Source organism: Astatotilapia calliptera, chromosome 19 (genome assembly GCF_964374335.1).
Source record: "Astatotilapia calliptera chromosome 19, fAstCal68.1, whole genome shotgun sequence".
NCBI classification, from domain to species: Eukaryota; Metazoa; Chordata; class Actinopteri; order Cichliformes; family Cichlidae; genus Astatotilapia; species Astatotilapia calliptera.
In genome coordinates, this window is record NC_137440.1 from 18965045 (window position 1) to 18991426 (window position 26382).

The 26382-nt window shown below is 39.9% G+C and overlaps 2 protein-coding genes across 8 annotated transcripts in view; both read left to right on the forward strand.

Annotated features, from left to right (window-relative positions):
• Positions 1-14580, forward strand: part of pcnx1 (pecanex 1) — a 37503-nt gene extending 22923 nt beyond the window's left edge. For 5 of the 7 annotated variants that reach the window (XM_080293740.1, XM_080293743.1, XM_026151436.2 and 2 more), the window contains 25 exons: positions 1221-1374; positions 1617-1649; positions 2615-2786; positions 3660-3770; positions 3983-4074; positions 5246-5355; positions 5720-5825; positions 5940-6032; positions 6203-6353; positions 6468-6609; positions 6733-6910; positions 7063-7171; positions 7353-7482; positions 7567-7625; positions 7802-8017; positions 9710-9963; positions 10051-10281; positions 10687-10787; positions 11050-11200; positions 11305-11535; positions 11633-11907; positions 12007-12185; positions 12267-12697; positions 12904-13044; positions 13324-14580. In XM_080293740.1, coding sequence (XP_080149866.1) covers positions 1221-1374; positions 1617-1649; positions 2615-2786; positions 3660-3770; positions 3983-4074; positions 5246-5355; positions 5720-5825; positions 5940-6032; positions 6203-6353; positions 6468-6609; positions 6733-6910; positions 7063-7171; positions 7353-7482; positions 7567-7625; positions 7802-8017; positions 9710-9963; positions 10051-10281; positions 10687-10787; positions 11050-11200; positions 11305-11535; positions 11633-11907; positions 12007-12185; positions 12267-12697; positions 12904-13044; positions 13324-13464 — 3991 coding nt within the window. In that variant the 3' untranslated portion in view covers positions 13465-14580. Of the gene's footprint in view, positions 1-1220; positions 1375-1616; positions 1650-2614; positions 2787-3659; positions 3771-3982; positions 4075-5245; positions 5356-5719; positions 5826-5939; positions 6033-6202; positions 6354-6467; positions 6610-6732; positions 6911-7062; positions 7172-7352; positions 7483-7566; positions 7626-7801; positions 8018-9709; positions 9964-10050; positions 10282-10686; positions 10788-11049; positions 11201-11304; positions 11536-11632; positions 12186-12266; positions 12698-12903; positions 13045-13323 lie in introns of all 7 variants that reach the window. The other 2 variants (XM_080293741.1, XM_080293739.1) reach the window with 2 other exon arrangements.
• Positions 14581-16277: 1697 nt separating this feature from the next.
• On the forward strand, positions 16278-26125 carry lgmn (legumain). Its single transcript, XM_026152487.2, has 14 exons — positions 16278-16430; positions 16676-16844; positions 17048-17145; positions 19398-19479; positions 19600-19682; positions 19779-19854; positions 20300-20362; positions 20497-20563; positions 21156-21274; positions 21785-21874; positions 22077-22280; positions 22389-22559; positions 24378-24445; positions 25211-26125. Exons 2-14 carry the CDS (start codon positions 16698-16700, stop codon positions 25245-25247), a joined length of 1305 nt encoding a protein of 434 aa, XP_026008272.1. The 5' UTR covers positions 16278-16430; positions 16676-16697; the 3' UTR covers positions 25248-26125.
• The last annotated feature ends 257 nt before the right edge of the window (positions 26126-26382 follow it).

A 26382-nucleotide genomic window follows, 5' to 3' on the forward strand; every position in this document is an offset into this window, starting at 1 on the left:
ATTTTTATTTTTTAAAGCCAATTAACATTGACCTCTGAATCATTCAAGCATTGTGTGTGTTTACATAACAGAGAACAAATTTTAAATTGTCTTTTGGTACTTTGTTATTAGCAGTCTGTATCAAAAACACACGATTTCTTCCCTTGTCTTTAGTTAAATCTATGCAAAATGTCAAATACAGCACAGATTACAGGCATAAATTTGTATTTTTGCACCAAAAAGGGGATCAGCCAAAAAGTAACATGTCTCAGCATGGTGTGCAGTGTAGCCCTGAGAAATTTGAGAAAACAAATTGTACAATTTGAGGACGAAAGTAAAAATTAAGAGGCCTTCCTGCGATAAAGATGATATTTGACGACAACCCCATTCCCTAATGACAAGTTATGACACCTCAATATCTATCAATGAAGACTATGTTTGAAGTTTTTCCCAAGTGTAGCTGTAGTAAGCTGTACAGGCAGAGATCACCCTCAGTAACCCATTGATTATGTTCTGGAAGGAGGCCAGACAGAAATGGCTCTGATCAGAAAAGAGAAGAAAGGGTTAACCTTGATTAGCTTTTGGCAGCAGCTTCATTTTTCATCATGACAATTATCCCAAACATACTGCCAGGGCACTAAAAGCATACCTGGATGGAAAAACACACAATGCAACACCTTTGGTCATGGACTGGCTTCCCCAGAACCCAGACCTTAAGAATGCATGCCTAAGAGAGTTTTTGTTCTTTTTCTTTCTTCTTCAAAAACAGGATAGCTCAGGACTTTTGCACAGCACTGTTGTCAATTCTGTTTCTGTTTCTGGATTCAGCAAGAACATCAGCCACATTGTTAAGTCTTTGAAAATAAAATCATTCATCTTGCTTGGGGATTTGGAGTCTCTGCTTTCTATCACTTGCCTGTAATTATCTCTATGTGGGAGTTACTCAGTCAGACTTGTCTAGCTGTAAGCTTCTCAACAGCAGCAAGAAGAATAACCACAGTTGGCAGTGAAAGAATTGATTTTTGATTTGTTGTTTTTTAAAGCACCACGTGGATCTCTGCAGTCAATATTATCCTCCTAAGTCGCTCCAGTTTGCTGACCCATCACCACATGCTGCCAGTTTAAATGGAGAGCTGTTGACATTATTTATTTGTTGATCCCAGTCTTTGGAACAGTTTTTTTTTCTTCTCTGTTAAATCTTCCAAATAATTTTTGAATTGACTTTTTCCCAATTGTTACAGGAACCGTGAGGTTTTAGAGAATGTGTTGGCAGTGGTGCTGGCTGTCCTTGTGGCCTTTCTGGGTTCCGTGCTGCTGGTTCACGGCTTCTTCACTGATATCTGGGTCTTTCAGTTCTGCCTCGTCATTGCAAGCTGCCAGTATTCCTTACTAAAGGTGAGTAGCTGGGTGTACAGGACTCAACCTTAAAGTGCAACAGAGGAGCACTGCTGCAAAGAAGCAGTTTAAAAGCTGCAAAATGTGTTAGGCATGCCTGCAGAGGTTTGTTATGCCTTTAAGGGAATAGCTGGTGCAAAAATAAAAATGATTTATTTCTTTACTTAGGAGAGTTTGTAATAACATGTTCGTACGAGGTATGTCAACATTATCATTTTAATTGTGCCTTTCTTTATCGACAGAGTGTTCAACCAGACTCCTCTTCCCCTCGTCATGTAAGTATGTCATTTGCAAATCATTAGAACAGGGAGACTTATTGAGAAATGACATCAAAACAAGATATTAAATGGATTTTATATAAGAAGTAGAAAAAGTAGAAAGTCAGTAGTACTTTGAAGCTCTGTAGTTATTATTCAGCAGCTTTTTGTTGCTTTGTTGTGGTCCTGAAAGTTGATGCTGCTCCACCCCCACCCCCCACCCCTTCCTTATGAGCCTGGGTGTTCCTCCCTCCCTTGTGTCAGTGGCCTGCTCTGAAACGGCGTCTTTTATTAATGCAGCTCATACTCAGCTGCAGGCACAAGCTTTAAATAGCTGGTCAGAGTTTAGACCACAGCTCACTCTCTTACTCTTTGTCTCTGTCTCTCTCTCTCTCTCTCTCTCTCTTTCCCCCTGGGTGTCCTCTCATCTCACCTCAAGGACTTTATTCCTTCCCATTTCTCGACATTTCGGGGTGGGGAGATAAAAAAAAAAAGTCTTTTTAATCTGATTGGTGGTGCGTGAGCTGTCGCTGCCTCCCAGAGTAGAAAAGCAGGACATCTTATAGCCTCTTGGGTTGCAACCTGCACGCTGCAGATATGCATCCTCCTTCTCCTGTGAAACCTTACACTTGATACTATTTCTGTTTATACCTGTGTCACTCTCCATGGGGCTGATATAACACTGATGCCTTTAAAGAACGATTGTTAGAATGATTGTTGTATTACACTTGGCAGTTACTGTTTTTTGCTGTTATCCAAGGTTTAAAACAAGTGCGCATGCTAGCATTATGGCTTTTTATCTTGCTTAATAAATACTATGACAACAGACAATTGTTATTTAGAAAGAAAAATGTAAAACATTAGGCTTTCTCTCCTTTTTTTCTTATTTTAATACACAGGGTATGTCTTACTGAGCTATATTGAACCACAAAAAAATGTTTCTTTAATGATCCATTTGTATCCTCATACCCTTGTCCCTGCAGGGCCATAATCGTATCATAGCATACAGCCGGCCTGTCTATTTCTGCCTGTGCTGTGGCCTCATTTGGCTTCTCCACTACAGCAGCCTGCGGACCACTTCCTCTCGCTTCACCCTGTATGGAGTCGCACTCACCAGCTCCCTGGTGCTCACCTCTGCCAGGGACCTCGTCATAGGTGAGTACACTACCTTGTTACTTCTTTGTACTCTGTGAATAACAATCAGTGTTTAAAGGAAAGTCAAAGAGAAACATGCCAAAATGCTAAATCCTGGATGTTTTAGAAGTGATTTAATGAAAGGGGGTGACGTAGCAAGACAACTTTGAGCAGCACAGTTTGGGTGTGTATGTGTGCAAAAGCTGGAGGCTGAATCCAGGCCAGGAAATGCTTTAAAAGTTATAAGTAAACATATTAAGGGCCCTAAAAAGTTTGCTTATCCTGCAAGTGGCCATAAGCACTTTATCTGATAAAATATTAATGACTAAATAAGGAACTTTCAAAGCTGACAAAAGCATTTTTGGAAAAATTTTTTGAGAATATTAAGAGTTAAATTTCAGGACTCATCTGATGTAGAATTCCTGGTGTGAGCAGTAATAACCAAACAACCCAGCAGCTATCATGAGATGTTGAAAGTGTTTTAAACTATGGAAGCACTGACAAAATAGCCCGAGTTCAGAAATCTCTAAAGTAATCCAAATGGTTCTAACGTTTGCCACCATTAATAAGATGTATGAAATAGGTTTCTGGGATCTGATCCATTGATTTTGCAACAGTCATAAAGTGCAGACTGTGTGTGAGCAACAAATCTCTACTAAAAACAAAATTTTTCTTTTGGTTTATATAGATATTAAATGCTCCTTTCATCAGCCCATAATCAATAATTATTGCTGCATTGTCTTTGGAGACGTTGCTGTACACTATTAGGAACCAGTAATATTTGAAGTGAGCCTCAGGGTATTGTTTCCTGTGTGTGAAAGGTGATTCCTGCAAATTACAGAATTATAGGATGATAAATGTGTTTAATTTTGCTTTGCTTGCTTCTCCCTGCAGTCTTTACTCTGTGTTTTCCCATCATCTTCTTTGTGGGGCTGCTGCCACAAGTCAACACGTTCGTCATGTATCTCTTCGAGCAGCTGGACATCCATGTGTTCGGGGGCAATGGTGAGTAACTTTTAGATACACAACTTTTCTGCAGGGGTGACTTTGACCTCTACAGGATGAGACGTCAGCCACTTATCCACGTTGCTTTACCTTATACATTATGATATACCAGGCATCATAAGAGGCCACTGTGCTGATTTCAATTCTGCCTGCCCTTGTTGCTGTCAGTTTGAGTGCTCTCATTGCTGGCATCCTCCCTGTTCCCTTTGCAGCCTCTACAAGCCTTCTGTCAGCACTGTACAGCATCCTGCGCAGCATCGTCACTGTCGCTCTGCTTTACGGCTTCTGCTACGGAGCTCTGAAGGTGAACGCAAACAATGCCTAATAACGACTAAACACAAAGTGCAAGTGACGCTCAAGGAGGAGTGTATTCTTGATCTATAATGTTAAAAATACAAAAAAAACGTATTTTGTTGAGGTGGTGACAATAAATGGAAAAAATAAGAAGTACCTGATTCTTGTTCTTGGCGTTTGAGGAAAACATGAATGATTGTGTCGAATTTCAGTCCAACTAGTTGTTGTCAACATCACTCGACACTAAAAACTGTGATGCTCAGTTTGCAGTAGAGAATTTATTGTGGAATCACCAGGATACACTACTTGATATTTATTGTCCTAATTCATTATCCTTTAATTCTCCATGTCTCCTCGCTTCCCTCACTTGCTTCTCGTCCTCCCGGTGAGGATGGGAGAGAGATGTGATGAAGAGACACATCCATAGTTGAGTTGTTATGAGCTATACGAGTTCTTACTCGTATAGCATCAGTTTTAATCGTTGTATTGATGTTTTGCACATCTGAATTACCTTTAAAACGGTTAAGTACAAATGTCCATAAAACGTATTTTTTATTCACATATATAAGTAAAGCATCATTACTGTACAGTATACCTAACTACATAAAGGTGTGGGTGTTAAATATAAAAATAAAAAATAAGACTAACTGTTGCTTTCCGTGATGCCAAACCACATTGCAAACGTGTTAGATTTAACACATGAAACAAGAAGGTATAGAGACTCTCCCTATGTCGCTATGTTCTGTTATACTGGCTGCTGGTCTTTATCCATAGCACTACAAAGTAAGCCTCGTGGGAATAAGCTGCATCACATGTGGAAGAGCAACATTTAAAATTATGCAGATGTAGTCTATGCCACATATAGGCTACATTTGTTCTTGCTCACTCCTAGCTTCTCCAGAAGCCTCTTCTCTATGTTCTTTTTAATCTGCTAAAAGATCTGTCATAATGTTGGAGGAAGAGATTTGTGGGTCATGGCAGGATAGAGGATACACAGAACCATAATTTAGCATATTGAAAAGAAGCTATTGTCAGGATTCGTCTTGGACTGTTTCATGGTAGTCCATCCAGTAGTTTTGGAAACATCAGGCATCTACATGAACAAACTGTATGTGTAAATATACCAGCAACATAAGGTCAGACACCCAGAAGTGTGTTAAATCCTTGATACTGTGTTTCAGGAGACCTGGGAGCCTCATCACATCCCTGTGCTATTTTCTGTATTCTGTGGCCTCTTGGTGGCAGTGTCTTACCACCTGAGCCGGCAGAGCAGTGACCCCTCTGTCCTCCTGTAAGTTTACAGACTTGCACCACAGCTTTGATTTGTATTAAAGCAAAATTCACATATTACATGATTTTTAAAACCAAAACTGGTCCTAATGGTTGGATGGGTGAAAATGCCTTATCTGGTTCAAATAAGGATTTTCCATTAACTGCTTCATCCGTTAAGAGTTAAGTGTGAACTTTCTACTCAAACATATTCTGTGGATTATCTTAGATATGGATTTCCTGAAATCAGTTCAAATAGCTTAACACTGCTTCACCAAATAGTTGTGTTAACAGATGTTGACTCTGCGATCCTTCTGATTGTATAATCCCTCACAGGAGGTTGATGGCCTTCAAACCGGTAATATTTTCGTCTCTTTGATTTACAGTTCACTGGTACAGTCCAAGATTTTACCCAATTTAAGAGACAAAAATCCAGAAGACCCCCTGTCAGAGGTCCAGGACCCTCTGCCAGAGAAACTTAGGTCTTCAGTGGTGAGTATACATCAATTTTAGTTGTTAAAATTGTTGCACAGTTCTAATTTTCAGTCTAAAATAGTTTTTTTTTGTTTCTTTGATCCCTTAAGTGTTTCTTTTCAAATGTTTTAGAATGAGCGTTTGCAGTCCGACCTGATCGTCTGTGTGGTCATTGCTGTCCTTTACTTCGCCATCCACGTTAGCACAGTATTCATAGCGCTGCAGGTACAGTCATTTCTTAGGTTTTGAATACAGAAAATCAAATGTAATGTGTGCTGTATTGTTACATTATATATTCTTTTAACACTCATGATGATCCATGCAGTTATTTTTTCTTGTTCTTAAAACCAGCAAACACAAACTGTAAGCATTATTGCATCTCTGTGTTCCCGCAGCCTTTCCTCAGTTATGTCCTGTATGCTCTGCTGGGGACGGTGGGGTTGCTCACCCACTACCTGCTGCCTCAAGTTCGCAAGCAGCTACCCTGGTACTGCTTCTCTCACCCTCTTTTAAAAAACAAGGAGTACTACCAGTTTGAAGTCAGGGGTAAGTACAGTGAATTTGAGTCACATGGGGGAAATCAGAAAAATAATTTTTATTTAGTCTTTTTCTTTCTTCATTTTCTTCATCATCTCAAATGCTCTTCCTCTCTTTTGTCAGATGCAGCACATGTAATGTGGTTTGAAAAGCTGCACGTGTGGCTGCTGTTTGTGGAAAAGAACGTTCTCTATCCACTCGTTATTCTCAACGAGCTCAGCGGCAGCGCCAGAGAGCTGGCCAGCCCGAAAAGACTCGACACCGAGTGAGGACTCCGTTGTTTCTCTTTGTGACTCTTTCTCTGATTTCTATCAGCTTTTTAGAGTGATGCAAGTTTGAATGCGTGGTACTTAAACAAAACAAAAAATGTTCTTTGCTGTTGCTCCAGAATCGGCGCACTGATGATCACAGTGGCAGGCCTGAAACTGCTTCGCTCCTGCTACAGCAGTCCTACCTACCAGTATGTGACGATCCTCTTCACTGTCCTCTTCTTCACCTTTGACTACCGTCAACTGTCAGAAACGCTGTTGCTTGACCTCTTCCTGATGTCTATCATTTTCAGCAAGGTGAGAGAAATGTATTTAAATTATTTGAGTGAATATTCTGATTAACTGCAAGACACATGCATACATATCATATCACAGGTGGATGATTCATATTACTGGTTTCTTGACTGTTTCTTTCTGGGGGGGGGGTTGTTTTGTTTTGTTTTTTTAAGATGTGGGAGCTGTTCTATAAGCTGCACTTTGTTTACACCTACATCGCCCCCTGGCAGATCACGTGGGGTTCAGCCTTCCACGCCTTTGCTCAGCCCTTTGCCGTGCCTCGTATCCTTTCACTGCTGTCTCTTATCACAGCATACTATAGACTGAGTCAGCAGTTTCTTATGTTGGTCTGCAGCACTGCATTAAATTCTTCCTGTTATAACATGTTAAGTGTTTTGTTTTTTGAGGCTGTAGTTTTTCTTGTAGCAAGTTGTCAAATGACCTTGACCTGAGGCCTCATCAGACTCTGCCATGCTGTTTGTCCAGGCTGTAGTGTCAGCAATCTTCTCCACCCCCCTCAATCCCTTTCTGGGCAGCGCCATTTTCATCACTTCTTATGTCCGTCCTGTCAAGTTCTGGGAGAGAGACTACAAGTGAAGAGTTTTTTTGTTTTTAAACATTTTTCTGACACTTTCTTGCACTTCTAAAATGTGTTGCTCTTTTCCGTTTTCTTGCAGCACTAAAAGAGTGGATCACTCAAACACTCGACTGGCCTCTCAGTTGGACAGAAATCCAGGTGACGACATGTCTTTTGGTTAAAACTGTAACCAGAGAATTGCTTGCTTAAATGTTGATATTTAATTGGGGCAGACTTAAATCCTCATTGTGTCCTAGTGATCACACTGGTTACACAATAAAGCAGTGACGTGTGATTTATTAATGTACTTTACTCCTTCCTTCATCTGTCCTCAGGCTCTGACGACAACAATTTGAACTCCATCTTCTATGAGCACCTGACCCGCTCCCTGCAGCACAGCCTCTGTGGAGACCTCCTCTTGGGCCGCTGGGGAAACTTCAGCACCGGGGACTGTTTCATTTTGGCTTCTGACTACCTGAACGCGTTGGTGCACCTCATAGAAATTGGTAACGGCCTTGTTACCTTTCAGCTTCGAGGGCTGGAGTTCAGAGGTGAGGAGATCCATTTGTAAAAAGTGTTGAACCAGCTGTTGCAGGAATTCAGTCACTAATTAATGACAATTAATTATTAACAAATGCGTTGTAGTGCAAGAACTGAAGGTTAAAAGAAATTCAGAAAATAGGTGTTTCACTACAGCTAATATGATCAGTCTTATTTGTTTCCAAGTAGAATCCCAAGTGACTAAAATATTATAAACAATCTTCAAACGTAACCTTATTTGGGTCTTGTCAACCTAACCAAGATCATGTGGTCTAACGTTTTGTAAGTGTTTGTAAAAATGTATTTTATGACTTTTTAGTGTACCTCATTAAACATTATTTTCAAGTGTCAGGTCAGACCTGTGGCCCATATCACATCTCTCCTTTTACTCTTCACACTAAACAGGCTGTATGTATCGTTCAGTTAGTTTTAGAGCTTGGACAGCTGTGTCAACATATTCTTTATATTCTTTGTGTAATTATTATTTTGTCTGGTCTGACCTCTGTTATTTACAAGATTTTTATATTTCCACATGAACAAAAGTATTGTCCCACACCTCTTAATCTTATAATTCAGGCCTTTTCAGTCCCATGGCCATAAGTGTATAATATTAAGCACCTAGCCATCTGTCTTAACAAACGTTTGTGGGTCATTCTAAAGAACTCACTGGTTTCAAGTATGGTACTGTAGAAGGACGTCACTGCTGCAGCAAATCATTTTGTGAAAGTTCTTCCCTCCTGGATTTTCTACAATCAACTGTAAGTGTATTATTGCAAAGGGGAACCGTGCAAGAACCACAGCAACTCAGCCATGAATTGATGACATGAAGTTACAGGGTGGGGTCGCTGAGGCATGTAATGTGTAAAAGTTGCAAACGCTGTGCTGACTCAGTAACTGCAGAGCTCCAAACCTCCTCTTCCATTACGATCACCATGAAAACTGTGGACAAGGAGCTTCATGACATGAGTTTCCAAGGCCAAACACTTCCTGTAGGAGTAATGTGTAGGTGGCCCAGTATGTTTGTCCATGTAGTGTAGCAGCACAAAGTTAACTTTAAAATTGTGAAGCCAGTTCCCATCGTAGATCTGCCATAGAGCAAAATAAATGTGACACGTATTGGCTTTCAAGTGTGTTTGGCATTTCATAGATCTGCAGTTTCAATCTCCATTCATATTTGTGCACTTGTTTTGTTTTTTGTTTCTTTTTTTTTAAGGAGGTCAAACTAAACCCTGAGAATTATTTACAAGTACTACTTGAGATATTTCATCAGTGGCATTCCACTGTATTTGTTTAGTCATTCTTATCTCCTTCCCAAACACACCTGGTCGTGCTTTATCATCAGCGTGACTTTGTTTTATTCAGCCTGAAGCTTTGTGCTGCAAATAAACCTGCTGAAACATTAGCTGAGAACATGTGACGGAGTAAACGTTTTATAGAATTGGAGGCACACCCCAAAGCATGACACTCATCACCAGTTTCTGTCAGCAGCTTTGTGTTTATTACAGAGCATCTTCCTTCTGCCGGTTTATTGGATTAAAGCTCCAATGATAAAGTGATTAATCAACGAGTTAGTTAACAGAAAATTATAGGTTGAACTATTAATGATAATCACGATTCTCTCACTCGTTGCACTTTACCGGACTGAACTGGAACGGACCTGTGTCCCACACAGCATCAATAACATGCTGACTTTTCCTCCACAGGAACTTACTGCCAACAGAGGGAAGTCGAAGCCATCACTGAAGGGGTGGAGGAAGATGAGGGCTGCTGCTGCTGCGAGCCAGGCCATCTCCCTCACATCCTATCCTTTAATGCTGCCTTTGGGCAGCGCTGGCTGGCGTGGGAGGTGCTGGTCACCAAATATGTTCTGGAGGGCTACAGCATCACTGATAACAGCGCTGCCTCCATGCTGCAGGTGTTCGATCTACGCCGCATCCTCACCACCTACTATGTCAAGGTTTGTGGGATGACACGAGAGAAGAATGTTTTAGTGCAGTGTGGGATTTCTAAAAGTTCTAAATGCATCATCCCTTTCTGTGCTCAGGGTATCATCTACTATGTAGTTGCTTCTCCTAAACTGGAGGAATGGCTGGCCAATGAGACCATGAAAGATGGCCTGCGGGGATGTGGAGAGAGGAACTATGTCGATCTGGATCCCACTTTCAATCCCAACATTGATGAGGACTATGACCACCGGCTTGCGGGCATCTCCAGGGACAGTTTCTGTGGTGTCTATCTGGGCTGGATCCAGTACTGCAACTCCCGAAGGGTCAAGGTAATAAGGCCTTCAATTCTGCTTGTGGAACAGTTATTGTCCCCCAAATTGCAGCAGGCTATTGGTCTTTTTCCCCCCCCAGCTGTACAAGCAAAGCATATTTCATTGCATTGTCACAATAAATAAAAAAATATTCTAATAGCATGACAGTGGCAACTTAAGATCTTCAAAGACTTTAAATCCCTTGAGCAGTTTGATTTTAATCACTCTTTAAAAAGTCATTGCATCTTGTTACTGCCCAAAGGGGTCCTGTATTTGCGTCAGTTGTTGTCAGATGATATGGGGGGTTGTTTTTTTTTTTTAAATAAAAAACTATGTGGGGGATCACAGAGACATGTTGAAAATATCTGTATTTGGAGATAAAAGCTGCCCTCTAAAATCTTTCATGTTTTGCTTGGATTGTAGCCACTGGACAGTGAGAAAGACTCACCTCTGGTGCTGCTCTGCTTTGGACTGTGCGTGCTGGGAAGGAGAGCTCTGGGAACTGCAGCCCATCATATGTCCAGGTTATTTAGTAATTGTTATTGTATTGTGAGTGAAGGAGTTCAAATGTGTCATGAACTGAGAGTAAACAGTAACAGGAGGTTGACTTGTTGTGACAATTGTTCCTGTAGTTTTCCTGTTTAGCTTTCAAAAGCACATCTTTCTAAGCATAAATGCACTCATTGTCTTTTCCTATTTTCTCTCTGTCTGTGTGAGCCAGATAAAGAGTACCGACTAATCTTTTTTTTTTCCTTCTTCTTCTTCTTCTTCTTCTTTTCATCACAGCAATCTGGAGTCTTTCCTTTATGGACTTCATGCTCTTTTTAAAGGAGATTTTCGCATCTCTTCAGTGCGAGATGAGTGGATCTTTGCAGACATGGAACTGCTCAGGAAAGTTGTGGTGCCTGGTATCCGAATCTCTCTCAAACTACACCAGGTGAGACCCTGAATGTGGCCCCACTGAGCCCCCTACTGAGACAAAAACTGTCCTAAACCCTATACTCAACTTTATCTTCTCAACTTTTTTTTTTTCCCTCTCAGGACCACTTCACGTCCCCCGACGAGTACGATGAGCCAGCAGTTCTTTTCGAGGCCATCTCCTCTCACCAGCAGAACCTGGTCATCGCTCACGAAGGGGACCCTGCCTGGAGGAGTGCCGTTCTGTCAAACGCCCCGTCGCTCTTAGCTCTGCGCCACGTCCTGGACGAAGGAACCAACGAGTATAAAATTATAATGCTCAATAGGCGATACCTCAGCTTCCGGGTTATCAAGGTGGGTCTGCAACAGAGTCAACAGACTGCACAGAACGGTTTAATGATACTCACTCTAAGCCGGGTTATTTAATGCAAACTTGTGAATTTTGCTGCAGGTAAATAAAGAATGTGTCCGAGGACTTTGGGCAGGGCAGCAGCAGGAGTTAGTGTTCCTGAGAAATAGAAATCCAGAGCGTGGGAGCATCCAGAACGCCAAGCAGGCTCTGCGTAACATGATCAACTCTTCTTGCGACCAGCCTATTGGATATCCAATCTACGTATCCCCGCTGACAACCTCCTACTGCAACTCACACCCGCAGCTCGGACACATCCTGGGAGGTCCCATCAGCATCGGAAACATCCGCAACTTTATTGTCAGCACCTGGCACAGGTTTGCTGGATTTCCTATTGTGTTGTTCTTCTCTGTTGAGTATTTCTTCTGTATATTTTGGATCTGCGTTGAGATTAATGTGAAGATTTCTCTTGTCAGATTACGGAAAGGTTGTGGTGCAGGCTGTAATAGTGGCGGAAATATCGAGGATTCAGATGCAGGGGGTTTGTCCTGCGGCAGTGGGAATGGGACAGGTGGCGACTCTCAGCAGAGCTCAATATCTCAGGGGGGCACCTCAGGACCTCCCCCTCCTCACTCATACCAGCCACATACTCTGGGTGAGAACTACTGCTCCTCTGTCACATTTTGCCTTTAACAGCATAGTATGAAAACTAACCAATTCTCCCCTTTGTGTCCAGGCACCAGTCAAAGTTCCCAGTCGGTTCAGTCGGGTTTGGTGCGGCACTCTCCCGCCCGGGCCTCCGTGGCGAGCCATTCGTCATCATACCGCTATGGCAGCAGCCGCCACTCCTCGCTTCGCACCTCCACCACCGGCCTGGAGCCCTGTCGACGTTCCTCTACCAGCCAGCTGTCTCTACGCACGCTCCCTACATCTCTGCAGCTCCGGCTGGGCTCCACCTCTGATCCCGCTGGCCCTTCGGCCTCCCTCTCCAGCCACAGCATACCTCCCTGCAAACGCCACACACTGGTTGGCCTACTGGGCAATGATGGCCTCTGCAACACTGTGACAGACCCCCTCAGCCAGCACCATCACCATCATCAACACCTACAGCAACACAACCCCACTGTCTCCACAGTACGGAGAGATGACATCTCCTACAGAGTGCAGGTTTGTAAATACTCTGTTCTGTGTATCCACAACAGCAAAAAAAGTCCTGATATAACTATTTTTATTTTTTATTGTTCTCCACTTTATCCTTTGTGTGTTTGTTTGTTTGTGCGTGCAGTGTCAGTGATTTCTTTCTAGTAAAAGCCCTCAGTTCCTTTGTGGTTGCATAAGTTTTTACACACTGTCGGTCCGTGTCTTCACCTCAGATTGTGGACGTGAGTCTGGTGCTGGAGAACATTAACTTATCGAAGCGGAAAGAGCTGCAGTGGCCAGACGAAACCATGAGACTGAGAGCAGGAAGGACCTGCTGGAGAGACTGGAGCCCTTTAGAGGGCATGGAAGGGCATGTAAGTGTGTTCTCACAGATGTTACCAAATCAGCACCTTTACTTATTTTCACACACAGATGAAGTAAACTCTAGGTCATGTAAATATGTGGCTATAGTTTGCCTCATACACTCATTTTACACACCCACTCACCTCTGGTGCTATAAATGTGATTTAGCAGTTATTATCATGCTTGCACATGACCTATTTTTTTGCCCTGTAACACCCTTTCTGACCTACTTGTTCTGTCATAAATGCTTCATAAATTTTATTGGATGTTTCTTCTATTGCCCCCTGCAGGTGATTCACCGGTGGGTGCCTTGTAGCCGAGACCCAGCCAATCGCTCCCATATAGACAAAACCATCCTGCTGGTACAGGTGGAAGATAAGCTAGTGCCCATTATTGAGACTGGGGTCATTGAGTTGGGTGCAGAGGTTTGAGGATAAGCAAGCACACAAACACAAACAGACACTTGCACGCACACATATACCCCTGCGCGCTTGCGTGGAGATGAAGTCAGACCTTCTTCTGGCTTTTAACAGGAGGCTGGAGACAAACAGGAAATGGGAGCTCTCCCCCCTCCCCCGTTCCTTACTGCTGAGGGGGAAAGGAAGCCAGGGAAATGTGCAAGCACAGGCAGAGTATACATTTATCCAATGCTTTCATCGACACTCACATCCACAATATCTGCCTTGCTTTGCGTCTCAGAAATGCTGCATGACAGTAAACAACTCTTAAGTTAGTTCTTGCTACTGGTAATTAATTTCTATGCATTTCCTTTTCTTTTTTTCTTTTGGAAATCCTGACAGAGCTGAGTGTAAGGAGCTCGTGGAGCTCTTTCTTCTTTCTTGTTTGTCCTCTATTTGCCAAATAAGTTTATTGAATATCTGCTATGGATTCATACATGTGAAATCCTTATGTTTTTTATTTTTTGTTTTTTGCTGCCAAGACTACAAAGAAAGTTGTGGTGCAGAACTGACACAAGTCAGAGACTCGATGTTGTCCTCAACACCCTCTGTTTCATTGTTGTCATTCCGTTTGGATTAGTTTGAAATTTGCAAGATTAATTTACGCCTAAGAAAAAAAGAACTTGCACTATTTTTTTTTTTTTAATTTACAGTGATGGACTACATTCTTTAGATAAATTCACATTTTATTTATTACAGATTCTGAATGGCCATGGTTACAGATGCCTTGGGAATGGAAAGAAAAATGCAATCATTATTCTGTTTTTGGCCATTTTTATTTTAATATTTTATGTTTGATAAACTTGAAAATAACTTTTTACTGTATATGATTATATCTATATCTATATATATTTACACAAATATATATATATAATGTCAATGTATAAAAGATTTTGTTTTCAATATTTATTACTGTGAATACGGTATTTACACTTTGTTACATCTTTTTTTTTTTTTCATTTTGGGACAAAGATTAATGTACAAAGGACCATTGGTTGAAAATGAGATGCCGCAATTTCAGTGGACTGTTTCTCTATTTAACTTAATTCTTTTCTATATGGAGAAATAAAAGTTTGATTTATTGCTGTCTTTGATACTCTGAATGATTTTATTCATGAGTTTATTTTCAAAAGAACAACCTAAACAACTTTATCATTAAAGTAGCTCTCTTCTGCTTTGCTAATTGTTCTGTGCCATGCAAAAGTTTCAACCCACCAATCATATCTTTTATATTTTGTTTCCAAGGAGACAGACTTTCTTTTTTCATTTTCAAGTTTTTCATTTGGACATTGGCTGCTTTTTCACTCTGTGAAACTCACTCATTATTTTCAGTCCAATCCTTGTTCTTGACCATTTTCAGATCAGTATTTTACATAAATCATTCAAGCATAAAAATGGCACCTAATTTAAAGGCTGAAACTAGTCTTGTTTACAAATAACGGACAAAGAACCAATTTTAAATTCTGTCTTTGTACGCTTTGAGACTGTCAGCCTGTCACAAAAGCAGATTTTGTTCCCATTTCTTTACCTGAATCTATGAAAATTGCCAAAGGAAATGCAGTTGGACAAAGATAAAATAGTGTTTTTGCACCAACAAGGTGATTTCCAAAAACCTGTTTGCTTACAATTAGCATATTTTATGGTGTGCAGTTCATTTTAAAAAAATCAAACAAAATTGCCAGCTCTTCCTTTACCTACAGTCTTAAAAAATATATTTGCAGCAGATGAACAGTGTCAGAAAGTGATGTCTTTAATAAATGGGGGGGTTATCCAGCAAAGATCTAACACAGGCTCTGAGGGAGAGCTCTTCTGTTTATTCAGTTCACTGAAGCCTCATCAATAGAAGGATGGCTGTCAAGGAGCCATTCTTAAGGCACAGGCAGAAAAGGCTGTGGTATGCCAAATTAAACAAGAACTAAACTGAAAATCAGTGGGAACAGGTGCTGTGGAGCGATGTCATACACTGACATCCTTAGAGTCCAAACCTCAACATTACTGGAGCAGTGTGGTATCATCTAGGCAGCAACATCAAAAGAAGAGCTTTGAATTAATTCATTATATCAGTCCTGGCGTTCCATATTCAAGTTGCCTGGATAACTATTCCTGAATACTACTTATAAGAAATTACAATAAGAGAGCTCTGGTTGTTGAAGAACAAAGGTGGTCATAGGAAATATTTGAAGCTTGATAGAATTGTATGGGTTAAAATCATTCTTTCAGAAAGTTATTTTTTCTTCTTCATTTGGATCTCTGATGTTAAAGAGCGGTGATTTCACTAATTTGATAATGTTAAGGGCACCGCTTTAACTGTGAAAACAAGCCCACCTACCTGCTCTTCCAACCTTAATGACGGGCTGCAACAAGCCTGAGTCTAACATTATACCCCATATATGGAAAATATGGGGTAAAATTCCCACTTTTAAGCAGAAGCTGAGCAGTCATAATTGTGTCAGTAAGCATAAAATCAAACTTGTGATCAGCACGTGGATTGAATTTTATATTTATGGTTTTGCTGTAGTATATAAAAGGGTGATTAAAATGAAGTGAAAGAGATAGTAACCACAGAGAGAAAATACGACAAAGAAGTAGAGGTGATCATTCAAAAGGAAACACAAAATTACCTCAAAACCAAATTAAAATATAATAAAAAATAATAACAAAAACCGATGTCCAAGGAGATTATGGTGTTTTGAAATTACATCCAAAACATAAATGTATTTATACTTGTGTTATAGCCTTATAACATAATAGTGTCACATGACGGAGAGCTGTTACCTTACTCACATGATTAGCCCCGCCCCAGAGCACTCTGATTGGCTCCCGTAGAAGACGATGCCAACTGTTTTGCCCCCCCGACATTAAATATAACTGGAGTGCCGCTGAGGATTTGAGTGTAGTCGGTTGTTGCCCCCTTCCTCGTCTAACAACGCAAAGAAAAGGTAATAAAATATGTTTTTGTCTTCCTTTAAAACTTCTAGGACTGAGCGGTGTGTCTTAATAGCTTTAACTCACTCCGAGTGTTTTTTTAAAAGTCCATGTTTTGCGAAGCTTGTTGTGCTACTGATGGCTAGTTAGCTTCCCAGAATTATCAGGTGAGACGTTTCCGTGTTTGTTGCCACCTCGGTAAACATAGCTGAAATCTAGAAGAGGATCTGAATATTTTTCCCTACTGTCATCCATCCAGGAATCCCACAGAAAGCGAGGAGATGTGTCGGTCCGTCCTATTCGCCCTGCTTGGTCTGACAGCCGGACTCGTTATTGGGTTTCCCACCCAGGAAGAGGAAAACAGTGGCGGAAAACACTGGGTGCTTATTGTGGCTGGCTCCAACGGCTGGTACAACTACAGGCACCAGGTGAAACTGCGACCACCGTGCGAGCTGTGCATGACTCGATAGTTTTCTCTCATGGTTTTTGATAAGCACCGCTTTAAGCTCTGATAAGCTAACTTCCCCTCCCTAATGCATGTTTTCCAAGTGCTCCTCCCGCTGCTTAAAAGGCTGCATACTGTGATAATGTGGAACTGACCTCCGAATCTTTTGCTCTCCTGCTCGCTCAGGCCGATGCTTGCCATGCCTACCAGATTGTCCACAGGAATGGCATCCCCGACGAGCAGATTGTGGTCATGATGTACGATGATTTGGCTGAAAATGAACAGTGAGTTGGCACTTTTGTTTCTCTGCTTGTTCATACTTCTTCTTTCCTTAAAATGTTTGACACAAACTCATCCTAATTTTAGTAGCTGTTGACCTTAGTAGGCTATTAACTATTAGTAAGATATAGCACACAAAAACTCAATCTTAAGCCAGAAAAGGCTGTTTGTAGGCCCTGTTACATCTGACTCAAATTCAAGAGTCTCTGCTGTCATTATGCATCCATAACAAAAGTCTAGCTTTACTATCTCACATGCTGCATTACATTTACATAACAGATAAATATACTGACACGTGTATCTGCTGTGTGTGTGTGTGTGTGTGTGTGTGTGTATATATATATATATATATATATATATATACGTATACACAAGAATATTGTACGTTAGCACTGAATATGAGATATTATAAACTACTTGTATATAAATATGTGTAATGTATATATCTTAGGGTGGATTTGAAAAAATAGGATAATGCACTTTACATGAGTTACTAAATATATAACGTATAAATGTATCCATATATTCCTGAGGAGCATAAACATGTGGAATTGAGCAGGAGAATATATCACAGTAGGGTTATAAAGTCATTTGACAGCTATGTTCAGCAAGAAGCCTGAAATAATCTTCAAGTCTCTGTGTGAGGATAGCTTTGAAGCACCTTCAGAGTCTTTGTGGATTTCCCCTTCACTCTTTGCACAGTGAGTAGGCTAAAGATGAGCCGGAGATTGTGAGGATGCATCTATAGAAGTTGTTAAGCAGGTTTTTGGAGGAGTCTGGCTTAGGAAAGGCACTCTGTGATGGTGACTCCTAGGAACCTAAAGCTGGAGACTTTCCCCAGCTCTCTATGGTGTCAAACTGTGAATCTCCTCCCTGTAAAGACCGACTAACACTGTTTCATCAGGATCACAAAAGACAAAGACAAAAAGTAACTGCTGACAATCCAGTTGTTTGCTAAATTACCTTAAATGACCTTCAGCTTTGGTGACTGACTGACATAAACAAACAAATCAGAGCAACCATTGTAGACACTGAACAACAGGATTTGTTTTTTAATGAATGAATTCTTGATGTTTAAAAATGCTCAGAAGATTAAATTACTCTTGGATCTACTTTTTCAAAAAATAAAAATAGTTGTATTGTCAGTCATTACTTTTTTGTCTTTGTCTTTTTTGATTCTGATGGAACATCTTTAGTCTATCTCATGGAAAACTAACAGTCTGCTGGCATCATCTTTGGAGATAGTGGTGGGTTTCAGGGTTTTCGCAGGAATTTCCCAATCAGATCAAAAAGCTGCATTGGCATTCCTCCTGTCACTGTGTTGCAGGGCCCTGCATCGCTCAGAAAAACATGTTGAGTGAATGAGTCGTGCTGAGAGGAGTCACGAGGAAGGTGCTTCCATAGAAATAGTCTCGGAGTTATGTTACTGGCAGAGGAGGGGTAATGTAAGGAGATGTGTTGGTTGCGGGAATCACAATGGCAGTTACATAGTGGGACGCGATGTAAAACCCAGCTTTAGCAGTGATTTGATAGAGTTGGCCTGTGCTACTTAAATTTCAGTTAGCTGTTACTTTAATTAGAGATACTTTAATATATTAGCAGCTGTTTACAACAAAGACTTTTCACTGTGTTTTGCTTGAAGTTTACCGGGCAGTCAATCGAGTCATTCTTTCAGGTTCATTTCAGACATTTAGTAAAGTTTTTGATAGAACTTTCTGATAAAATGGGAGACATATGTTCCTTATTTTTTTTGGTTATTTTGGATCATAACCCATGTGTAGACATGTTTATTCAAGTTGACAGGCACGATGCACGCTGAGTAATGCTGTTATTGTTAACTGTTCCCACACCTTAAAATGTTCCATGAATGTCAGTCTGCTTTGTTTTTTGAGAGTTTGAGAGACATTATGCAATATGGGATTTAAAAAAAAAAAAAAAATTTAATATCCGTGTCACGCGCTTGTATCACTGCCATTGTAATCACAGACTGAGCATCTGATTAATAAATATCTAGCTACAGAATTGTAAAAAAGAAACACAAACTGTACGTATCTGTGCGCAGATATGTATACCATAACATTTCACTATAAATGTTATTCATTGATTTATTTTAACATCTGTGGTGTCATATTGTTTTGTGGCTCTGTCACCAGATGAGTGAATCATTGTTATCCATCTGTTTCCCTTTTATCTCACAAAGTGTTTTATCAGCTATTTGCACTTCCTTCTGTGTGTCTGAATCATGTTTTTCTTCCAGGAATCCTACCCCTGGGATACTGATCAATAGACCAAATGGCAGTGATGTGTACAAGGGAGTTCCTAAAGACTACATCGGGGAAGTGAGTGCTTCAGTGCATTTCTATAAAAGATCAACTGATTTCAATATTTTCCAGATGATTGTTTGAAGAGGCTTCTCTGCTGAAAGCAAACTTTGTGGGTTGATGTGTCTGTTATTGCAGGATGTTACCCCAGAAAACTTCCTGGCAGTGTTGAAGGGTGATGCCTCAAAAGTCAAAGGTGGCTCTGGAAAAGTGCTGAAGAGGTAAGTGGTTAAAAAAGACAGGAAGTAACGAGCGCGTGGCCAAACAACAATAAATCTGGTTTGTCCCTGTTAACTTTGTTCTCATTTTCCTGGCAGTGGACCCAATGATCATGTGTTTGTTTACTTCACCGATCACGGAGCACCTGGTATTCTGGCATTTCCCGCCGATGAGGTGAGTACCTTTTTGTTTTTTTTAACTTCCTGGCACTGCAACAACCACAGACAGGTTACACCAGATTCACAAAGAGCCTTATTGCTTCACAATCACTTTGATATGTCTGGGTTGGGTTTTTTTTGTTTTTTGCAATTTGGTGAAATATCTAATTATTAGATGGAATATTATGAAAAGATAGCAGTCGCCGCATTGAGGTCAAACACAAATGGTTAACACAATTTGAACATTAACATTATCATTGCAATCAGCATTGTTAGTGTTTAACTTGTCAAACCAGGAAGACATCCTCACCAAGTAAACTAACCGTGTTTTGGGACCTTACATATCTCCTAATTTGCTGATAAATCAGTTTTTATGTTTGCAGTGCATGCCATCACGGTGCTCTAAGAAACACTAGTGTATAATTGTGGTTAATGCAAATTTGTCACCTCTCTGTCTGCAGCTCCATGTTGAAGACCTTCAAGCAGCCATTACATACATGCACGACAACAAGAAATACAAAAAGGTGATGTTTGATATGTACCGTACAAGTGTGGGCACGTCCCGCAGTCTAAAATTCAGTTGATAAAGTGTTGATGTAGCTGTGCTGATGTGTAAGGTCATAACATTTGTGTTTGGTCCACACACACACACACATAGATGGTGTTCTACATTGAAGCATGTGAGTCAGGGTCAATGATGAACCACCTGCCTACTGACGTTGATGGTGAGTTGAACTTTATCAGCAGAATTACTTTCCTGTAAAAAAAAAAAAAAAAAAAAAATGATGAACCAGCATCAAGTGATGAGAGCGAAACTGATGCTGGTCTATGCTTTTGATGGGATCAGACTAGGATCATGTGATTTTTATTTTTCATGTTTTAATTTTTTTTTTTTTTTTTTTTTTTTTAAATCAGCCCTGCGTTACGCTACGTGTTATGTTGACTAGACAGATGTCAGGTCCGTGGTTTGAGGACTTCTGCTTTTGACTTTTAGTCTTTTGTAAGAATCCATTAAATGCTGAGGTCAGCTGCCCAGCTTGTGGTCATCTTTAAGCACAGTTACTGTGTCGGACATCAAGTGATAAACAGAACCGGACCTGCACATGACATTGATCAAGATTCTTCTTTGATTGTTTTCAATTAATGTCTGTTTTTGATGTGTCCAAGTGTAAAGCAGTTACTGAAATTTGTGTTTAGATCTTCAGTTACAACCTTCAAATTTTTCTGAGGCTGTTGAACAGATTAGCGAGCGACCTTTAGATCTGCCTAGTGTAAAACTAAAGTCTCCTAACATGAGAATCTCTGTGTATTCTTCAGTGTATGCCACCACAGCAGCCAACGCTGAGGAGTCCTCTTATGCCTGCTACTATGATGAGAAACGGGACACCTACCTGGGTGACTGGTACAGCGTGAATTGGATGGAGGACTCTGATGTGGTGTGTGATTATCTTCCTCATTTGTGTCCAAATCACAGCTTCTAATATTTATTCATTTTTGAAAAATATTTTAAAAAGAAAAATGTAATTGTTGTCTGTTATATTGTGACTCTGAACTTCAGAGTATCTTGTGTGGTGGCTTTAACACATCTTATAATGTTTAGACTTCAGGCTGCAGGGAGAGGTGCACATCGGATTATGGTGTAGATGTAGATTTAATCCAGAAACATGAATCCACTGAGAGAATAAAAAAGGAAGAAACGGTTAACGTCTAAGATTGGCAGGAAAAGGAAGTGATAAACGTCTCCAAACGTAGCAGCAGAACTTTTGTCTTTAACCAGCCCCGAGTACTTTGCATAAGTGTGTAACAGTAGAACAGAAACCTGACCATGAGACAGTCAAACTGCCACACATTATTTTACGGAACGAATTCACTGACTCTTCATGTGACTGTTATTTTGGAAGCATTTTATCACATTCACTTTTTTTTTTCTGTCTTTGTGCATCCAGGAGGATCTGAGAAAAGAAACATTGCTACAGCAGTTTAAGATTGTGAAGAACCACACAGACACGAGCCACGTCCAGCAGTACGGAAACAAGGTTAGAGCAAGAAGGCTGTGCAAACTGTGAACGAAATGCTTCAATGAGCACTTGTCAGTTCTAGACTAAAGAAATTTGAGGGGGAAGTAGTGTTTCGTTTAAAGTTGGAATGACTTGCAGAATGTGTTCATGTATGTGAGTGAAAAAAAAACAAAGTTTGTTTCCTCCTTCTATTTTAACGCTTGTACATCTTTCTCTACAGACTTTGGCCCACATGAAAGTTATACAGTTTCAGGGTAATCACAAAGCAGACAGTCCAGCTCCGATGAACCTGCCACCAATTACAAACCTGGATCTGACCCCGAGCCCTGACGTTCCTCTGGCCATCCTGAAGAGGAAGATGATGGCCTCCAATGACATCAGTGTGGCACGGGGCTTGCTCATGGAGATCAGTGCCCACCTCAAGGTAAAGACTGACAAAGCTTTCTAATGTTTGTGGCAGTGTGCCAGTACACTGAAAATCCATTTGATGACAATTTACCATTAAAGAGTGTGTGAACCTTTGTCTGTGTAGCTCAGGGACATTATGGCCGACACTATGCGCAAAGTGGTCGAGAGAGTCGTCGGCAATACGTTCAAAGCCAATGACATGGTAAACAGCAGAGCTGACCTCTCCCAGCATCAGTGCTACAAGGCGGCAGTGAAGCACTTCAAACACAACTGCTTCAACTGGAGCAAACCTGAGGTAGAGCCACACACTATGAGTCTTTCAGCTTCTTTTTAACAGACCCGAGACATCCCATTGCAGTTTACAGAGTGTCTGTGATTCATATAAAGCCATTAATAAATGAGTCACCATTGTGGCCACATTTCAAGCTTACAGTAGAATTTCGCTCTCATGCCTGGACTCTGGTTCTCCTTGTAAAGGGGAAGTGCCAAATCAGTTTCACATGCTATTCATCAGCAGGTATCATACTCTCATTCATCAGCTCTTTTGCATTCAGCTGACTCTAATCCAGACACTCTGAGAATAAGCTTGAACTCCCACTCACAGTTCTATGAAAGCCATATTAAAAGCTTCACACAGTAAGCATATTGCCCACTGTGATATTTGATTATTTAGGTTCAGGATAAAGGAAAATGGAGGAAAAAATATATAAATAATAAGGTAAATTAAAAGTAATATCACTCAATAAAGTAATAAATGATGAAAGAAAATCACATGACTAAGATATTGGATTGACTTGCTGAATAATACTGAGAAATATGTTAATTACGTGTAAAAAAATCAGTATTAGTTGGATTTTTAAAACAGAATTGAGCAGTAAATGTTGTTTCTCTGTTCATCGTGGTTGTCACACCATCTGGCAGTGAATGATCAGAAAAACTTCAATTCAATTCAGTTTAATTTATGTATTGCCAAATCCCAACAGCATTTGCCTCAAGGCGCTTATTATAAGGGAAAGACGTCACCAGAATACAAAGTTACAATCAGTAACTTCCATAACACTAATTGTCATCTCAGTGACTGGGAAAGCCCTTAATCACATGATTTAAACTCAGTATTTTCCCCAGGTGCTTTCATGCAGCTGTGTGCTTTTATTCTGAAAATCTTATTTTGTTTTCTCTGGACAGTTTCTGATGTTTCTGACGTAGAGCCACACACTATGAGTCTTTCAGCTCCTTTTTAACAGACCCGGGACATCCCATTGCAGTTTACAGAGTGTCTGTGATTCATATAAAGCCATTAATAAATGAGTCACCATTGTGGCCACATTTCAAGCTTATAGTAGAATTTCGTTCTCATGCCTGGACTCTGGTTCTCCTTGTAAAGGGGAAGTGCCAGACCAGTTTCACATGCTATTCATCAGCAGGTATCGTACTCGCATTCATCTGCTCTTTTGCATTCAGCTGACTCTAATCCAGACACTCTGAGAATAAGCTTGAACTCCCACTCACAGTTCTATGAAAGCCATGTTAAAAGCTTCACACAGTAAGCATATTGCCCACTGTGATCTCTGATTATTTAGGTTCAGGATAAGGGTAAATGGAGGAAAAAATATATAAATAATAAGGTAAATTAAAAGTAATATCACTCGATAAAGTAATAAATAATGAAAGAAAGAATAATACTGAGAAATATGTTAATTACATGTAAAAAAAAATCAGTATTAATTGGATTTTTAAAACAGAATTGAACTTGTTGAATTGAAATTGTTTCTCTGTTCATCGTGGTTGTCACACCATCTGGCAGTGAATGATCAGAAATACTTCAATTCAGTTTAATTTATGTATCGGTAACTTCCGTAACACTAATTGTCATCTCAGTGACTGGGAAAGCCCTTAATCACATGATTTAAACTCAGTATTTTCCCAGGTGCTTTCATGCAGCTGTGTGCTTTTATTCTGAAAATCTTCTTTTGTTTTCTCTGGACAGTTTCTGACGTTTAAGGGCATCAGATAAAAAAAGAAAAAAAGAGGAAGCTGGTGAACATTTGAAGATTCGTGTAAAACACAGCTTGTGGTGACGTTTCTGACGTGTGACGATTTGATTTCTTTGCAGTACGAATACGCACTCAGACATCTGTATGCGCTGGTGAACCTTTGTGAGGGAGGATATCCTGCAGAGAGGTATAGACCACTTCTCATTTAATGTAACGAGTTACCTGAGTTTCTGTTGTCTTTGGGGGTTTTTTCTCTGTAATTCAGTGTCAGCCATCTGATTAGGTGTGTGTGTGTGTGTGTGTGTGTGTGTGTGTGTGTGTGTGTGTGTGTGTGTGTGTGTGTGTGTGTGTGTGTGTGTGTGTGTGTGTGTGTGTGTGTGTGTGTGTGTGTGTGTGTTCAAGCTGATCTTAACTCAGATTTTAGTCGATTTGTTTCTTGTAAATAGAAGTAGCTATACACTAGTACAAAACCTTTGCACCATTTAAATGTGGCTTTTTGTTTGTTTGTTTATGACTCTCCTGTCTGTTAACAGTGGGTTTTGCTGTGTTTTTGTCAAGGGGAAAGCTGTTTGAATAAATCATCTTGGTCTCTAGGAACATATGAAGTGAATTTTTCACATCAGTCCTTAAAAATAACATTTTTGACAGATAATCAATAGCTGATAATCAGTCATATTTCTTACTGAAAAGTGATATATGTGATATATATATATATATATATATATATATATATATATATATATATATATATATATATATATATATATATATATATATATATATATATATATATATATATATATATATATATATATATATATATATATATATATATATATATATATATATATATATATATATATATATATATATATTTTTTTTTTTTTTTTTTTTTTTTTTTTTTTTCTGTGATCTAATACTAAGGTAATCTTGTTTTGTTGTCTCTCCGCAGCATCCAGCAGGCCATGGACACCGTGTGTGGCCACTAAAAGGATTTCTGTGAAACCATCAAAGCCTCTGGTTCTTCCGCTTGAGAAGCTGCGAAAACTGAGCTTCTCTTTGCACCACTTGGGAATCAGTCGGATGTGGAGCTGACCTTATTGTCTTATGAGCACACTATAAATTTTAAAGTCGTTTTTGATTTTACTGATTTTTCTTTTATGATGACTTCACAGTGAAGAGCGTGCGAGACTTTTTATTGCTACCCGTTTTGTTTTTAGAACAAAATACACAATTATAATATGGACTGCAAATAAAATTGTTTGCTAAGCTTTATTTGTGGTATTGCCAAGGGCAGACCACTAAACAATGAATGTTAAGCCTCAAGAGACTTTTTTTGTGACACTGCTGGGAATAAAATCCGATGGAGCCAAGGTGACATGCTTTCTGGATGATATTTCTAATAGCTGCTGTTTACTGTTTCAGCAGCTAACCTCAGAAGGATTTCTTTTCCAGATAATTCTGCATTTCCTATGATCAGAAACCTTTAAGTTTGCACACCACTGTGTGATAGATACATAAATGCACCCATATCCTCTGGCTGTGAACTGCTGTGAGCTTTAACAGGATTTTGGACTCCCTGTGATCTTGATTTTTAAAAGCTGATAGTTTATTACAGGATACCAATGAGCCCGAGAGCAGGTCTATATTTACAGAAACAGAACAGAGACTGTGGGGTCATCAGAGATCAGGTGAAGGGCTTGAGATTGATCAATTAAAAACAAACTTGTTTATACTACAGCATTGGGGCTATTAGTGTCATTGATTTATGTAAATTCCTTTAAAAACATTTTAAAGGAATTTCCTCATTTTCCACTGGAGAAAGAAATCTAAATAAAGTAAAAATGCACTCACTAAGCATTGCTAATACTGGCTTTGACTCTTTTTTTTTTTTTTTTCTTCTTCTTTTTTTTTGCCTTCAGAGCTGTTTTAATTCTTCATGGCACAGATTTATTAAGGTAGTGGAAGCAAACTTCAGAGACTTTGGTCCATATTGTCATGATAAAATCACATAGTTGCTGCAGATGTCGGCTGCACACCTGTAATGCAAATCTGTTGTTCTAAAATGTCCCAAAGATTCTCTGTTGGATTGAGATATAGTGACTGTGGACGCCATTTGAGTAA

Bases quoted from the DNA above. Each gene is read 5' to 3' on its own strand.
- lgmn (XM_026152487.2), top strand. From the start codon at position 16,698: ATGTGTCGGTCCGTCCTATTCGCCCTGCTTGGTCTGACAGCCGGACTC. The intron at 19,683-19,778 runs GTAAGTGGTTAA...TTTTCCTGGCAG, and splicing joins TCTGGAAAAGTGCTGAAGAG to TGGACCCAATGATCATGTGT. The intron at 21,275-21,784 runs GTGTGTGATTAT...TTGTGCATCCAG, and splicing joins GGATGGAGGACTCTGATGTG to GAGGATCTGAGAAAAGAAAC.